The sequence below is a fragment of the Mytilus trossulus genome, chromosome 10, assembly GCF_036588685.1.
Source record: "Mytilus trossulus isolate FHL-02 chromosome 10, PNRI_Mtr1.1.1.hap1, whole genome shotgun sequence".
NCBI classification, from domain to species: domain Eukaryota; kingdom Metazoa; phylum Mollusca; class Bivalvia; order Mytilida; family Mytilidae; genus Mytilus; species Mytilus trossulus.
The window spans coordinates 23,494,556-23,510,981 of record NC_086382.1 but is presented as its reverse complement, the minus strand read 5'-3'; the positions used below and the strand labels follow the sequence as shown (position 1 = coordinate 23,510,981).

Here is a 16,426-nt window from a genome sequence, read left to right as displayed (position 1 = left end):
TATTTATTAACGCTACTGTATTTTGCTTATTTAAAAAAGGGAGAAAGATACCAGATGATCATTCAAACTCATAGATCGAAAATAAACTGACAAAGTTATGGATAAAAATGAAAAAAACAAATAGACAAATAATAGTTCACACGACACACCATAGAAAACTAAAGACTAAGCACGAATAACCCCACCAAAACTGGGGGTGAAATCATGTGCTTCGGAAGGGAAAGCAGATTCTTTATAAAAATAATTGATTCGTGTATAATAAAAATTAAGATCCTTTATTGTCTATGTACAGACATTTGTATGGCAAGAGAGGATGCATACTTGGCCAAGGTTCTTGTGATCTTCTAATTGAACTTTTGTATCCGCTATCAACATGCTGTCCAAAAAACTCATAAATTGCTTGACTTATCATAGGTTCCCCAAGACTTTCACTAACTACCCCGTCCGTTTCATCTTCCCGATTTTGTAGAAATATTTTCCATGAAGGACGTTCTGATTGTGGTCGTATATTGTTATTTCCCATTCGTGTGCGGTCTGTCCATTTACTGTGAGTGAAAAATTTTGTAGTAGCATTTTTTCCTACATTTCGATCTTTTGTTGAGCCCATGGTGAAATTTACATCCTGGTGGGTTTTTTTCAGCTCTTGTCGTAAATTCTTGATATTCTCGGCTATTGTTTCTTTGCTGTCTTTAACTTTGTCCGTTTGATTTTGCGTACCATTTTCATCTTGATAAGGACTGTAACAGGCTTTAATGTTATCCTCATTCGCTGTCTTGACAGATTCAAGAAAATCTGGATCGTCATTTTTCTTATTCCCTAATTTAAGACATGTGATCAGATCTTTCAACTTTCTTACACGCCGGCCATTTTTAGGACATTTTAGAAGTTTTGCGACCTGAAAGGCCGTATATATACTGAGACCTGTTAAAACTTCTAACCGAACGTTACTTTCAGTTTCAGAAATTGATAATATATCGACTGAGTTTGTACTTTCAATACTCTTCTTATCTAAATGTCTCACAGCAGAAGGAGAATACAGCATACCTTTAAAACGAAACAAAAATAATGTGTCTCTTTTTCTTGATTTATTTTCCTTGGTAAACGTAACCGATTCTAATAAAGATGAATTGCCACTGACATTAAATTTCTTTGTGCTGTATGACACCAATTCTACTGGAAATCCTCGATGATATAGGGTCTGCAAAAGGAAAGCGTATGTATTGTATACATTGAGTACATTGAACAACCATTAATATGCGTTTGAATGTTTTTGTTATCCAATGAACAATTTGAAAATCAGCTTATAGATATATGTTATAATATTGTACTGTTACACCACTGTTCTATGTCAGCGGAGGTTTGGCGCCTTCATACAAGTTAAACCCCACCCAACATTTGTGATGTGTCTGTCCAAAGCCAGAAGCTTGTAATGTAGTGGATGATGTTTTTTTGCAGTGTAACATTTCTGTTTTTGCTCAATAGTGTGTACTGTTATCTACAGTTGTTAATTTCAGTGCCATTTGGTCTTGCAGAATAGGTACAAATGTTCTTCTTATTTGATGTTTTTTCAAACAAATATTGGACCTAACTTTAAATTCGTACACTTTATTATAATTCAAAATAAAAAAACAATTTGTTGATTGTTGTTAACAATTTGAGTTATTTTACAAAAAAAACCGAGATAATGGTAACAAATTTTGATAATACTTGTCAAGGTATGGCATTTTAAATATAGCTTGAAATGTTGTGCTTATTTGAAAATATATTGATTAAGAAAATGTTTGTTATATATATAAATGTATATGTATACAATATAAGTTTTACCTTATTTCCATTAGACTGATCTACAAAGAATAAACAAAATATAAGAACAAAGTCTTTCCCAAGCAATCTCAATTAAACGCGTAGAGATTTTGTGAGAATTGTTATTAATTTCTTGCACACCATAAGCATGTTTTGATTATTATGATACTTGGATAATAAACCAATAACTAAAGTATATAAAATGAAATAACGCATGTTTAAGATGTAATTGGTATTTAAAAAACGTATATTAATATTGCTAAAGGTGATTTGCAAATTATTTTCAATAAAAATTTTGATGCACCTCTGTTATAATTGAACTTTATAGAATGTTTATTATTTTACTTAAATTATATTAAAAAAAGAAGTTCTATATATTAAAAATGGATTTAGTAGCCGAAATGCACGGTTAAGTTGGTCAAATAGTAATCATCCAGGGGCAAATATACCATGTGTCTTCGTGTTTGAACATGAACATAAGATATTAAATTGCTGTTAACTCTGGCAATGAGTGACCACGAAATTTGATGTAACAGTAATAAAATGACAACAGTTATCAAATTGAATAAAACGTGTTTAATTTTAATTCATCCATCAGTGTAAGGCTTTTTCGAAGATCTGCCATAACTTCTCAATTTCTCATTAGATGATTTAGATTTAGTTTTGCTCAAAACATCATCAACAGCCTGATACTATATATACCTAGGTTTTTAAAGAATATATCAAGAGTAATTGTATATGCAAATAAGAGAGGTAGAAAATAAGAATTCAAATAATAACCATATAAAAAGTATTCTGTGTTAAAAGATGTGTATGTGGCACTTTCTATGCTCCGATTCGTGATTGTTTATTTATTTTTTTAAACGCAGTTTTATATTTACTTTGTTTTACAAAGGTTTTTGCCACATCAATATAATATACATATGCGCAAGCTGTTAAATATCAGTATATTTATGTTCTCTTGTCTTTTAAATACGTACTCTACAGCGTAGGATGCAGAAACTTTCCTAAAGAGGAGGGCACTGCTTGTCTAAGAGGGGTCCAATCCATGTTCAATTGATTCCCTATATAACCCATCAATTCTTGTCCCATAAAAAAAAAAGGGCGGGTACCCTGGGCCTCCCAATTACTTCGCTTCTGATCTAATCCTACAAACTCATTAAATATATAAATTTAATAATCTAAAACTCATAATGCGCATGTTTCGTGTACACAAGCCATACAGCTGTTGGAGAATACAATTCCAGAACAAGTACGCTAACTATTTTGTTTAATGCATCTGTTTTGAAATGAATGTCGTTGATATATCTTTTATAGACGAATATCTTTTTGGGTAATATTTATCATGAAATTTTATAAAATGTTACTTACCTTCATTCGAGTAGTTATTTTCTGTATCACTTAACGTGTTGTCTAATCGCGAAGGTTTTTTTGAAGTTGGAAAACTTAAATAATCTACAATCATAGAAAAAAAAACATAAACAGTAAATCCTGCATACACCATAAAGTCTGTAATTGAAATCCACATTATCACTGAAAAACATACAGTGGCGTAGCCAGGTCATTTTTACGTGTACGCCCGAACCTCAGTAAGGGGCCTGAATGCCCAAGCGGTTCCAGCCAAAAAAAAAATGCTGAAAGTTGACAAGCAGGGACAAGCCTCCGGAAGTTTAAGAGTAATAGAGAATGTCATAAAATTCCTGCCATTGAAAACTTATCAATAACAACTTTTTTTAGATTCAATATATATATTTTTTTATGTTTAATCTATTTTTGTGTTTAAAATTTATTTAGAATGAATCTAATGACGGTCATTGGTTTAATTTGGAGTAAACGTACAAACCAGTTAACTTAAACTATGATTAAAAAGAGCCGTGGATAGCCTTCAATCATTACCGAAGCAGTATGCGTGGTATTTCATTTAGGATTATTAAACTTTATGAAAACAAGATGGATCAATTGCAGAAAAGTGTTCTCGACTTCTTTCGTCAAATATTTTTATCTTAAATTGAACCTAGCAAAGCCATGGCTTCTGAATCTGTCGATCTAATGTAGCAACGTAACTAGATCTTACAAGTATTTGAAAGCTTGCAATATGTTACTAAACGGTGACCAGATCGTCTGACTTGAATCGCGCAAAACCTAAAAAAGGTACGAAAACAAATGGCTTCTGAAATTAACCATGAAAAAAAACACTTCAAAGAAGTTTAAGTGAATTCGACGAAGGTTTAATAGTATTGATATGTAAATAATTTTAACGTGAGACTGTAAATGCAAAAAAAAAAGAAAAGAAAAAAAGATAAAATACGGGCAAACTCATCATATGTAATTTCCTCATTATGCTCTGGACACTCGTTTGAGCATAAACAGTTTTTTTTTCCAGCTACTGTAAAACTTCACAAATGTTTGACAAAGTTATTTATATCTTTAAAAAACTAAAACAACGTAATGAACCTGCATGCACATAATTATAATATTGGCACTGCCGACGAAATTTACGATGAAAATAGCTCGCTTTCGGCATCGCGACATGAATGTTAATGGCTCGATAAAAAATGAAAACCACATATCGAATCTTAGCTCATAATGAATTTTTTCAGGACAAATAAATTAGAGATAGTATATAATTAACGGTAGATTTAGAATTTGACAGAAACAATATGAAACTAATTTTCGTCACTTTTATTCGCAATTACAAGCCATTGGAAGAAATAATAAGAAGATTGATATACTGTTAACTAATTCTTTTATTTTTATTTATATGAATTTTTTTTTACCAAATTCAAGTGTACGCCCGGGCGTTTTGACGTAAACGTAGCTACGCGCATGACAGTGATCGAACAATCATCTCCAACTCTGAAATCAGAGAAAATGCAAAGGTAAATCTGTTATGGTTCTGACCCTAAAGCTTCAAATTAAACTTAACATGTCTTTTTTATGCATACCCTTTTTAGTAAAACGGGGTTGGTTTCCTAATTCAAGATCTGAATATTGGCTAAGCATTCTGTTCTGTGTGTTCTCGTGGTTTTCTGGTCTAGCTATAAATCAGGTACACATAAGATAGCATAATAAAAGACATAAAAAGATAAAAATATATATACGAACAGCGGAATTTGCAATTGTATCCTGTCTCTGACAATTTAAATAAATTATCACCTTCAATGTGACTACAAAATTGGATTGTGTTTTGACAATAAAACGTGTGGCTTGAGTGCAAATGTTTTACCTTGCTACCTATGGTTAAATTTTACTCATTTAATCTAATATTCTGTTCAAACATGACTGCAATGCATATTGATTTTTTTAACTTCTTGTATGTATTTTCAATTCTCTTTCTTTTATCTAAATCATGAATGAACATTTTTTGTCACAATTCCTCAACACTTTCTATCCTAGGAAAATCGATGGAAGTAGTTTGTTCTTTTTGATATATCTCGACAGCATCTTATTCAAACTACTTTTTTATTATTTTTTTTTTTGGTTATGAGAGTGTCTTGAACGCAATGTGATTGGAGTATATTTTAAAATTAACACTGTCTATTCCATGCTATTTCCATGTTTTCAAGTTTCATATAAAAACAAAAAAGTAAAATAGCGAAAGATTACTTACATAAGATACTTCCAAACATTACTTTTATCTCAGTTATGTCTTGAGTTTTGGTAAAATGTTTGAGATTTCCATTTGCTGGTATCGTTATCTCTATTGTCGATTTTCCCTCTCTATCTGAAAAAGAAATAAAGGTTTTGTCCGAATACGGGAATCTGATGTTCAGTAGTTGTTATAAATTAGAAGATGTGGTATGATTGCCAATGAGACAACTATCCACAAATACCAAAATGACACAGACATTAACAACTATAGGTCGCCGTAAGGCCTTCAATAATGAGCAAATCCCATACTGCCTTTTCAGCTATAATGGCCCCAATAAAACAATGTAAAACAATTCAAACGAGAAAACTAACTGCCTTATTTATGTAAAAAATTTGAACGAAAAACAAATATGTTACGCATAAACAAACGACAACCACTGAATTACAGGCTTCTGACTTGGCACAGGCATATACATAAATAATGTGGCTGTGTTAAGCATGTTGTTTGTTGATGTAGGTCTTAAGTGTTTCTCGTTTCTCGTTAGTATATAGATTAGACCGTTCGGTTTATATTCTACACATGTCATTTGTGGGGCGCTTTTTCGCTTACTGTTCGATGAGAAATGACTCTGAGTTGAAGACCGTGTCTTGACCTACAATAGTTTACTTTTACAAATTGTGACTTGGATGAGAGAAACGCTTTGAGTACAAAATTATAAACCTGGACTTTAACGAGGTAATAACAAATCTTCGATGCAACAGCTATTTGATGTCTCGCTTAAGATGATATCACTTACCAAATATTCAGCACTCGTGTGCTGACATGAAATAGCATAAAAAACAATTATTTTTTTGTATATTCAAAATTAACGACATTCATCCATCATCACAAACACTAAGGGTTGTCTACCAGCTTAATTATTAGTTTAATTATTTATATTTAAAGTTGTCATAAAAGCGGGAGGTTTGACTAGTCACAAAACCAGTTCAACTAACTTTTTTCTTAAAGTGTTCTGTACCAAGTAAGGAAAATGGCAATTGTTATATTATAATTCGTTTGTGTATGTGTTACATTTTAGAATTGTGTTTTTGTTGTGTCGTAGTTCACCCCTTATATTTGATGTGTTTTTCTCAGTTTTAGTTTGTAACCCTGATTTTTTTTTCTCAATCGATTTATGAATTTCGAACAGCAGTATACTACTTTTGCCTTTATTTAACGACTTGTTGTTTAATTCTTTTCAAATGACTTATCGGTTTAGAACTTTTTTGATTTTTTAGATACTGATGATTATTGCGTTTAAAAATCTGGTACAATGTAGCAAAATATTTGCACCAAACTCCGTACAGTGATCGTTTCCGTTCATGAACTATCTTCCTTTACTCCATCCATTAGTTTAGAGTAGTATGCGTTTCGGAGTTGGAACTGCCGGGGAGTTTGTATTTGGACATGTATTCTTTTTTGTAATAAATTTTGTTCTTAAGAATCACTATAAGTAACGGTACCTTTACTGACTAAAACATGTAAGATTTCACCTTCTTGTGTTACTTTAACATCTGGAGGCACATACATAACCTTTGTCTGTGTAAAAAATGCAGTCATCTTTTGAATAAAAGATTGTGGAACAAATGGTTCTGAAAAAGAAAGAGTTAATTAAAAAAATCATTTTCAATTTGATACTCTGTCAGTTGAACATGCAATGCATAGAGCCATGTTGACTGTATTTCATTCGCTAAGTTATTTCTTTTTTTTCTACAATGAATTTTCTAAAAAGTATTTTTTTTATGTTACAATTACTACCATCACTTTCAAAAATTATAATGTTTACCAATTACAATATCTTTTCTTTAAAATACAGTAAGGCTTTTAACTAAAAACAAATGGTCACTTTTCAGTTGAAGGTAAAGACATTCCTAAAATTTGGGAGAATGCTGTCTTAATGGTTATAACACTACTTTAAAAAAAAAAAAAAGACATAGATGAATATATCGACAAACATGCATAATCTCTCCGCATATCTACAGCAAATGAAAATTAGAGTAACACTTAACATAATAAGACTAACAGGTGAGTTATAAAAGACCTTTAGTTAACAAGAAAAAAAAACATGTAAAAAAGCATTGACCAAAAAGCTTAAAGTGCAGAAGTTCATAAATTATTAAGTCCGAGTTTTTGTAACAAAATTGTTTGAAGTATGAAGACTTACGCTGATCATGATCATGATGATTTGAGCTTATATCATGTATTTCATTTCTTCTAGGCGTGTCCATTTTCAGGTCTTGTACTGGAACGAAACAACAAATAAAACAAATTAATGTAAAAGATATTCTCCATTTTTTTTTTGAAATGTGTTTGAAGCACAACAGAACATTTTCAAAATGATTACAAAGGAAGTCTGTTTGATCGAATGTGTTGTTTTCGACTACTTCAACATGTTCAATTACCTGAATATTATATTCTTTTCGACTGAAACGGTTTATTTAAATCTCCTCATCCTACTACGGATTCTGCATCTGCAAAAGCATAACAAAATGTTTTTACAGAATATCCGGAAAACACATTAAGAAGTACTCTTCGGATCCTTTCTTTAATAATAAAGCACTATAAAATTTGTTGGATACGTTGGATAAACTAAACCTATAGTTGGTTATCTCTACAAGATTGATTTTCTCGCTGGAGCTTGTACGGCGAAAGCGACAATAGCAATCGAGTTGAGATGACCAATGATAATCTGTGGTCGGTATTTTACCTATGAAGACGTTGTTAATTTCCATTGACAACGACACGTGTTTCCTTAGTTTCTAGCGATCAGTTTCATATCACTCGACTCCACTGAGAACGAAAATTATCAGGCAGCAAGATCAAAGGATAAATTCGTAAAACAGTGATAAATCAATATATTTTGACGTCTAAAGTGAAATTTATGTCTATCATGTCATTCATTTTTTTTTTTATCAAAATAGACAAAAAACTGTGTTAAAAAAAGGGATAGGAAATTAAAAGATGGTGAGATAACTAAGGCATGTTGTGATAAGTCACGTGACTGTGGGAGGATTTTAATACAGATAATATTACAAATGTATTCTGGTTTCTTTTTCCGTAATTATTTACAAGGAAATATCCGTTTTCGCAATGTGATCTCAATCTTTTATTATAATTTATATATATTAAGTTGGTTTTAAACATGTTAAAAATATGATAAATATTTTAAAATCTTGTTTCACTTAATAACGAAATCGAAACTATATAATCGTAAACCGTTAAAAACTTCCTTCTTATGTTTTTTTTTTTTAATTTTATCTGGATCTTTCAATGCCAACGGATGTGTAATTTTAAAATGTGTTGGGTTTCAACTTCCACAATTTATAATGAAATTGATGATGGACATCGGGAACGTGTCAAAGAGACAACTCGACCGAAAAGTAAAAACAAAAAAAACACCCAAAGGCTATCAATGGGTTTTCAATACAGCAAGAAAATTCCGCACCAGAGACCGAATTCATGTCCCTAAACAAAAAATGTAAACTAGTTCAGTGAAAACATATGAATATACTAGACTAAAAAAGATATATGCAAAACTTACAAATGCCAGGGGCTCCTGACTTGGAACAGGCGCAAAAATGCAGCTGGGTTAAACAAAAATGTGTGAGATTTTAACCCTTCTACTATACCTCTAGGTAGAAAAGAAAAAAACCAAACACACATCAATACGCACAGTTAAAATCAGTTTAAACAATCCGAGTTTGATTTTAGGATCATAGCTAATTAAACAAACTAGACAAAATTATAATGATAAGAAAGGACTACTAGCAGTAACTGATATGACAGCCCAAACCATTGAAAGATAATGTCTTCATCTTTTGAAATAAAACTACACTTCATTTAAAAAATCACTATTATTATAATAATATATTGTATTTGATATAACATACTTACAATGTTAGATCTTTATTTCCTTCAAGCAGATAACCGATTCGTAATAAAGATACATATAATTATTAAGTTTAGTTTCCGTATGAAAATAAAATATTTATTAAAGGGAAGTTATTCAAAGTTATTTCTATTCGCTATGATTATGTAAGTACACACTATACTTATATATAACAATAAATATATCAAACACAACTTATAATTGCCGATCGCCCACAAGACTAGAAGGACACCGGATTTTATTATAATCTGTCATAACAAACATAATATTTATGCAAATAATATCTATATACATATATATAAACAATGCGTTCAATACGAAACGAAAACATTGACTCCGTCATAAACGAACCCGCCGGCCAGGAAAAACCAACAACCAAGTTACCTTAGTCGATATGGAAACCTGTGTCCAAACCCTAATGCTCGGAAGATCGTCTTGAGAGTTGTACTTGGACAATACTGAAAGTTAGCTTAAGTTTACATAAACAAAATACCATCAAAATGTGTAATAGCAAAGAAAAATACCAATAATATATAGTACAAAAAACAAGAAAAAATCAAACATTAATGAACCAACATTAAATCTGAACTTGACCAGTTCGAAGTTGGCGAGAGAATGGTCTGATAGGGAAATAAACCCGCCAAAATGACCATTCACGTGATACTACAATTAATATTACGTGTCCATACATATATTGAAAGAACCGTTAGTACAATAATTTTCCTCTATACTTCGAAACGCGGAAAATTATAAGTACACACTATACTTATATATAACAATAAATATATCAAACACAACTTATAATTGCCGATCGCCCACAAGACTAGAGAACTCAAAGAAAGGGCTGAAACGGATAGAAAAATATAATCTATAAACCTAAATTCTTAGAAACTGAAATTATATTATCAAACGAATCTGCAATGTACCCGTCTTTACTTAAATCAGATTTCCAACGTCCATGCCTCTTACTACATCTCTCATTAACATCTGACTTGGCTGCTGCCGTAGCGCCACAAGAACGTAATGAGTGTAAACCTAAGTTAAGTTGAGGAGCAACCATCTTCAACCTTTTAACAATATTTTGCCTGGCTGCTGTATAACTAAGTTTCTTATTTTATAAATTAATTTAGCTGTACCACCCGATCTAAATATAGGCCTGAAAACAAAATGATCAGAATCAACGTCCAAACTAGATAAACTCAAATAACGCTTATACATCAAAAGGGGACATGCTTGAAAAGTCCCTTTGGAAATCAAAATTTCGTTGCCCTGTCTATATTGATCAGTTTTGCTATGCGACAAAAAGATAGACATGTATTCCTCATATATCTTGATATCCCAACAAGTTAATGAACTTAATTCATCAAAACGTAAAAAACCTGCATAAGCTATAAGTTTCATAGTTAAATCCCTAATCACTAATAAATCACTAGAATCCTGATATATAGAACATAGTTCTCTAAGCATAATGTTATCAACTGGGTCTTTTTTCACGACTGGTTTACCGTTCCTCCTTTTGCACGATTCTAATAGAAATGTTATGAATGAATTACTTGTAGGGTCTATGTAACCGTTCAATTCGTGAGCCCATTTAATAGAATAAACCGCGGACTGCAATACACTTGGTGAAGAATGTTTGTCAATAAGAAATGTTAAGTATAACGCTACATGTACTGGTTCGGCTGGTAAATCAGAAAAACCATGTTCATTAATGAATGACTTCCAACGATTAAAACCGGCGAAGTACATTTTTGTACTTCTTTGATGTATTTTCGCTTTTCGAATCCACTATGATAATGTACAAAGCCATCTTTCCTGCCAAAGATCTCAACACATTGTTTTCTCCTACACCACTGCTCTCAACGACATTCTCAACGTTCTGTTTCAGTTTAAACCTAAAAAACGCAAAAATCCTCATTAAAATCTGACAAATAAAGCAATCATACTAAATCTTAGAGGATTTTCACCAAAAATCCCGTTTCTACCGGAACCCTTTACTATAAGGTTGTATCTAGGCAAATAAATAACCTCCTTTATAAAATCTCTAAATCCGCCGTCTTTATATAAAAGTGGCCAATAAGGAGCAGATTTCCATTCAGGAATAACCAACATGCATATAGCCTTGTCCTTAATTATCTTGTTTATAGTCATGGCAACTAAAGATGGAGGTGGCACTAACCAATAAGTATCACCTCCCCAGAACTGACTAAAAGCGTTTATTGCCTCAGTACCTGGGCACCAAATTCTCGAATTAAAACGAGAGCTCTGTGCGTTGTAATGGGTAGAAAATCTGTCAACAGTAAAAGGACCAAATGTACAACTCAGATCATTGAAAACGTTCTTTTCGATGCTCCAATCATCAGGATCCGTATGTCTACTTAAAAAATCAACATGTTCATTCTCAGTTCTCGGTACCCAATTGGTTTGTAAACCTATATTCTTCTTTGAGCAAGAATTGAGAATATCTGTTACAACCTTCTGTAATTTGTATTTTTGCTACCAACATTCAATATATGTGTCACATTCTTATTATCAGAATTTACTTTAACTGTCTTATTTTCAAGAAATGAATCATATGAGTTAAAAATTCTCCTAACCGTCTCTAATTCTCGCCAGGTAGAACTTTCAAATTGTTCACCCGCGAACCAATTTCCATAAATCTCATGATTTTCACTCTGAAAATCCAAAACTGTGGAAAAATATCCACCAAAGCCTACATCTGAGGCATCACAAAATAACTCAATATCATACATGTCAGTTAAATTAACTGAACAAATATCAACACCTACAAGATTAAGTGTTCTGCAAGAGTTTTTCCAAAAACCAAGCTCATCAATAGCTTCTACTGTTATTCTAACAGGTGCGTTCCAACTAGCACGCGCTTGAACACAATCATATAAAAATCTTGTGTTCCGTCTAACGATATCCCCCAAAACGATTTGCATAGAAATCAGCTGACTGATAATACTAGCCAAGGTTCGAGCACAGAACAAAAGTACTCCTTTTTCAATCTCGCTTAAAATACGACTCGCAGCTTTTTCTGCTTTGTCAATTCTCTCATCACTAACACAAATTTTTCCTATTTTTTTGTCCCAAACATAACCTAACCATTTCACATACTGCGAAGGGAACCAACTACATTTTTCATGTGCAATCAAAAATCCAAGAACTTCCAGTTTTTGTTTTACCTCTTGACTGGTTTTAAGACACGAGCTCAAATCTCGATCACCACCTAAACCATCATCTAGAAACATGATGATTCTTTTGCCTTCAGATCTCAAATGTTTGACTAATTCTCGTAGTACTTTTGAAAAAATGTACCCAGCAGTAGCTAAACCAAATGGCAGTACATTAAAAACAAAGTATCTAACTTTGCCTTCAAAATCCCATGAAAATCCTAAAAAAAGACTTCTATGTAATTGACATACATGTATCTCAATATGATGATAAGCCGACTTAAGATCAAAGGAAAACAGAAAATCATCCTTCTGAAACATATCTCGGGCTACTTTTGTATCTTCATACTTAAATCTGAATTTGAACAAATGTATGTTTATGTGTCTACAATCTAGTACAAGTCTGGGTTTGCTCGATTTGTTGTATGCAACCGTTAAAGGATTAACTACCTGCGGAACATTTTGTACCTCAGAAATACATTTTTTCTGTAAAAGATTGGTGATCTCATCTTGAACAAATTTCTTATTGTTTAATGACGATCTGTTGTTTTTAATAACAGCGTGTTGAGGCTCAGTTTTGAATGGTATTTTATAACCGTTTTCAATAACGTCAATAATGTGTTTGTTTTCTGTAATCAATTTCCATTGACCTAATTTGACCTTGAGTCTACCAACTGGCGAGACGCATTCATGCTGAACGGTTGTATTCGTATCAATACACATCACCGTGTGAGTATTTTTAGCAGTATTTACTTTTGTAGTTACAGACTTATTGCTTGAATCACTGACTAGAGGCGCAAAGCGGCCTTGTATTACAATAATATTATCAAAAACTAAAATTTGTGAATAAGAATTACTTATCTTATTTTTCATGTCTGGACATTCGTCTACCCAATGACCCTTATTTCCACACTTGAAACATCTTCCAGGCTTAACAGATTTGGTTTCTTTCTCTGAATTCCTGCTATAAGGTGTTGGTCTTGGTTTTCCTTTCTTAACTTTTTCCGCCTTACTCTTTCTTTCTGCTCTAGATTGAGCTCTCATCATTTTCTTTTCGTCTTCTGAATCATCAGCGATGGGATTAGCAACGTACTCGCTGACGACTTTCCATCCAAGCTGGGAAGAGTCGGCAAGTTTTATAAGTTTTTGCCTTTCACGCACTAAGTCAATACCTTCAACAATCTTCATCTTCGCTGTCTGCACTGACTCAATTCCTAACTCTGGAGCTTCCAGGCTGGCTTTAGCTTCTTTCAGCTTGGTTAGCACTTTCACTTCATGACGATACTGGTTTTCATTTCCTTTACGCTGGAAACTATAATTGTCAGTCATGGTTCTTCAAGCTTGGCTATCTGAGTTTGGGAAATCTCCTGCTGTGAATGTTGCAGATTTGATTGGAAAGATGAAAGCCTACTATCCATCACTGTAGTTATGCTGTTTAGAAGATCTTGCTGTGAAGAAGAAACTGCATTTTTCACCTCGCGTAGAATAACTGCCTTAATTGAATCGTCTAAATCGGTGTCCATCTTGACCAGTTCGAAGTTGGCGAGAGAATGGTCTGATATAGTCTCGATCATCCAGCCGCTTTATTTTTCAAAGTAGAGCGTCTGGATGACATGTGATATAAAAATGGTAATTTATGACATTCGGAATAGTATCGGATTTTTTAGCTTGTATTTAAAGATAATGTCCAAGACGAATAACCAAGAAGTTGGTTATTGACTTCGGAAGAAATTATATTACGATAATACTATTGAAAAGCCCGAGTGTACCGATTGTTGCTTAAAGCTATTTATATTTTTTTTGTGACGACATACAAGTCGTGGAAAACACCAGACAGCATGGCTTCCATCACCGCGAAGGAAAATAACAGCACATCAAACTTTGGTAAGATATAACAACACAAACTGTTACATAAATTTTAACACTAGTATAACCTGAAAAATCGAGTAGTTATATTCTTTCATGCATGTCCGTGCTACGCAAACAAGTTAATACTTATATACAATAAATGGCAATTGTTGTATTAACTGGGACCACTCGAACAGTCGTATACGCTATAAATACATTTTGTGGTTGATTGGTAGTATCTTTAACTTTATAAATACTTTATTGAAAAGTGCTATGAAATGTGAACTTCATCCAGGATAAGTTTGTTGTATCTGTCTGCAGTGTATAATGGAGTTCGCATTTTGATATGTGAAAAAAGGGGGGAGGAAGAATGCGCAATGTTGTACACATTTAAAGGAGGGAACGCAATCCAAAACCATAAGTAGAAGAAAACCAAACAAAGTATATCTAGAAGATGCCAATTTGAACATACACCAAATGGTCAAAATGATTTATGCTCGATTTTTTTTATAAATCAAATGCATTTAGCTTTTACAAACATATAAGAAGTGGGACACGTTGTTATAAAAAGTAATTTAAATATACTGTTGGTAAAAAAGTCTGGAATGGTCAATACTTTTTTTGCACTTTGAAAAGGCATTTTTTCCACACTAAAAAAAAATCATAAAAGAATACATGCAATGTTGTCGGTGAATATATACCAATTGGCTTTCTTAACCTTGAAATAAAACCATGGCATGAGGAAAACACTGAAAATTCGATTTTATGCAAAACAATAGATCCAGCATCAATGAAAGGATGTGTCAATGAGGCAACAACCGGTGATCCCAGTGACATACATTACCCAAAGTAGACATCTACATGATTAAGAGGTCATAATGTAGACTAAAACAAAAATTGAGAATAAAAGTACCAAAAGGTCAACATTATACAAATAAGAAGATGTGATATGAATACCAATGAGACAGTTATCCACCCCAAGCTCAAACGAGGTAGATGTGAGCAATTATAGGCAACTGTATGGCCTTCAATAATGATAAAAATTCATGCATGATTTTGATAGAGAATACAAACAGGGAATGTGTCAAAAAGACATCAACCCGACAAAAGAACAGGAAACAACCCAATGCCACCAATGGTTTGTGTCATCAACACAGCGAGATAATGTCGTATGTCGTAGCGGGATTCAGCTTGCACCAAGACATTTTAAAATATATATTTACATATAATATTTTTTCCAAACATTTTGTTTTCATATATGCTATGCTGGTGATAAAAAATTAATATGATTTTAACATTTACTTTCTTTTGTAGACTAACCAATGAAGATTTCTGGACACAGATATTATATGTAAAATGTGAAGAATTAAAAAAAAATCTATAATACTTGAATTTTCATTGTATCATAAACAGCTCCAATTTTATATAAAAAAAAAGATTCAAAGATTTGTTTTTAATTACTGAAGCTTCCAGCAATCATTATAATCACAATATATATACACATTATTCTTGACAGCAACCATAAAGCGAAAAAAGGTTCCCAGACATTCACGTTGGCATTGTATCTCATTTACATGTCTGACCCTTCTCAGTTATTTATATGGTGTGGAGTTTTCTTAATATTGAAGGCCAAGCAGTGATTATATTTGCGAACATCCATGTCATTTGAACTCTGCTAGTTTGTTGCCTCAACTGCAATCATACTAATCTCCTTATTTTATATAAAAGTTCACATGTGACAGGAGAATTTTTGTGAAGCTGCCCTTTAATACACGATGGATATTGGAATCGAATTCGTATTACGTGTGAACTCAGCATAATAGTTTGTAGTAGGAGAATACACTTTTCAGGGTTTTTTTTTACAAGTTATCATGCAGTATTTGATAAATCTCATTCCATCTTGTCCATGTGATTGATTCAAACATGAATTCAAAGAGTATTAAATTGGGTTTCATGAATGGCTGGTTAACTTATGTATTTCTTCAGGGACACGGAGACTGGCAAAGTGGTATTGTGTGAAGATTGGTCCCGAAATGTTTTTTTCCCCAAAAGGATTAGGCGATATAGATTATTGTGAAA

At 32.6% G+C, this 16,426-nt stretch overlaps 2 protein-coding genes across 4 annotated transcripts; both read right to left on the bottom strand.

The window, feature by feature from the left end:
- Positions 1 to 254: 254 nt before the first annotated feature.
- Positions 255 to 9,464, bottom strand: LOC134687079 (uncharacterized). Of its 3 annotated transcripts, none has more exons than XM_063547053.1 (9): positions 9,329 to 9,464; positions 7,837 to 7,905; positions 7,599 to 7,676; positions 6,898 to 7,026; positions 5,414 to 5,527; positions 4,749 to 4,841; positions 3,175 to 3,258; positions 1,825 to 1,844; positions 255 to 1,198 (listed from the first exon to the last, which is right to left on the bottom strand). In XM_063547053.1, exons 3-9 carry the CDS (start codon positions 7,660 to 7,662, stop codon positions 266 to 268), a joined length of 1,437 nt encoding a protein of 478 aa, XP_063403123.1. In that variant the 5' UTR covers positions 7,663 to 7,676; positions 7,837 to 7,905; positions 9,329 to 9,464; the 3' UTR covers positions 255 to 265. The 3 variants fall into 3 exon arrangements, with proteins under 3 accessions (XP_063403123.1, XP_063403124.1, XP_063403125.1); XM_063547054.1 differs by lacking the exon at positions 9,329 to 9,464 and adding an exon at positions 8,976 to 9,288; XM_063547055.1 differs by lacking the exon at positions 4,749 to 4,841.
- Positions 9,465 to 11,303: 1,839 nt separating this feature from the next.
- On the bottom strand, positions 11,304 to 14,038 carry LOC134686089 (uncharacterized). The gene has a single exon (XM_063545772.1). It carries the CDS (start codon positions 13,826 to 13,828, stop codon positions 11,792 to 11,794), a length of 2,037 nt encoding a protein of 678 aa, XP_063401842.1. The 5' UTR covers positions 13,829 to 14,038; the 3' UTR covers positions 11,304 to 11,791.
- Positions 14,039 to 16,426: the final 2,388 nt, after the last annotated feature.

Excerpts from the sequence above, each read along its gene's own strand:
- LOC134686089 (XM_063545772.1), bottom strand. The coding sequence starts at position 13,828 with ATGACTGACAATTATAGTTTCCAGCGTAAAGGAAATGAAAACCAGTAT.
- LOC134687079 (XM_063547053.1), bottom strand. The coding sequence starts at position 7,662 with ATGGACACGCCTAGAAGAAATGAAATACATGATATAAGCTCAAATCAT. Across the intron at positions 3,259-4,748 it reads ACCCCGTTTTACTAAAAAGG|ATTATTTAAGTTTTCCAACT; the intron begins GTATGCATAAAA and ends CTATGATTGTAG. Across the intron at positions 1,199-1,824 it reads ATCAGTCTAATGGAAATAAG|ACCCTATATCATCGAGGATT; the intron begins GTAAAACTTATA and ends TTCCTTTTGCAG.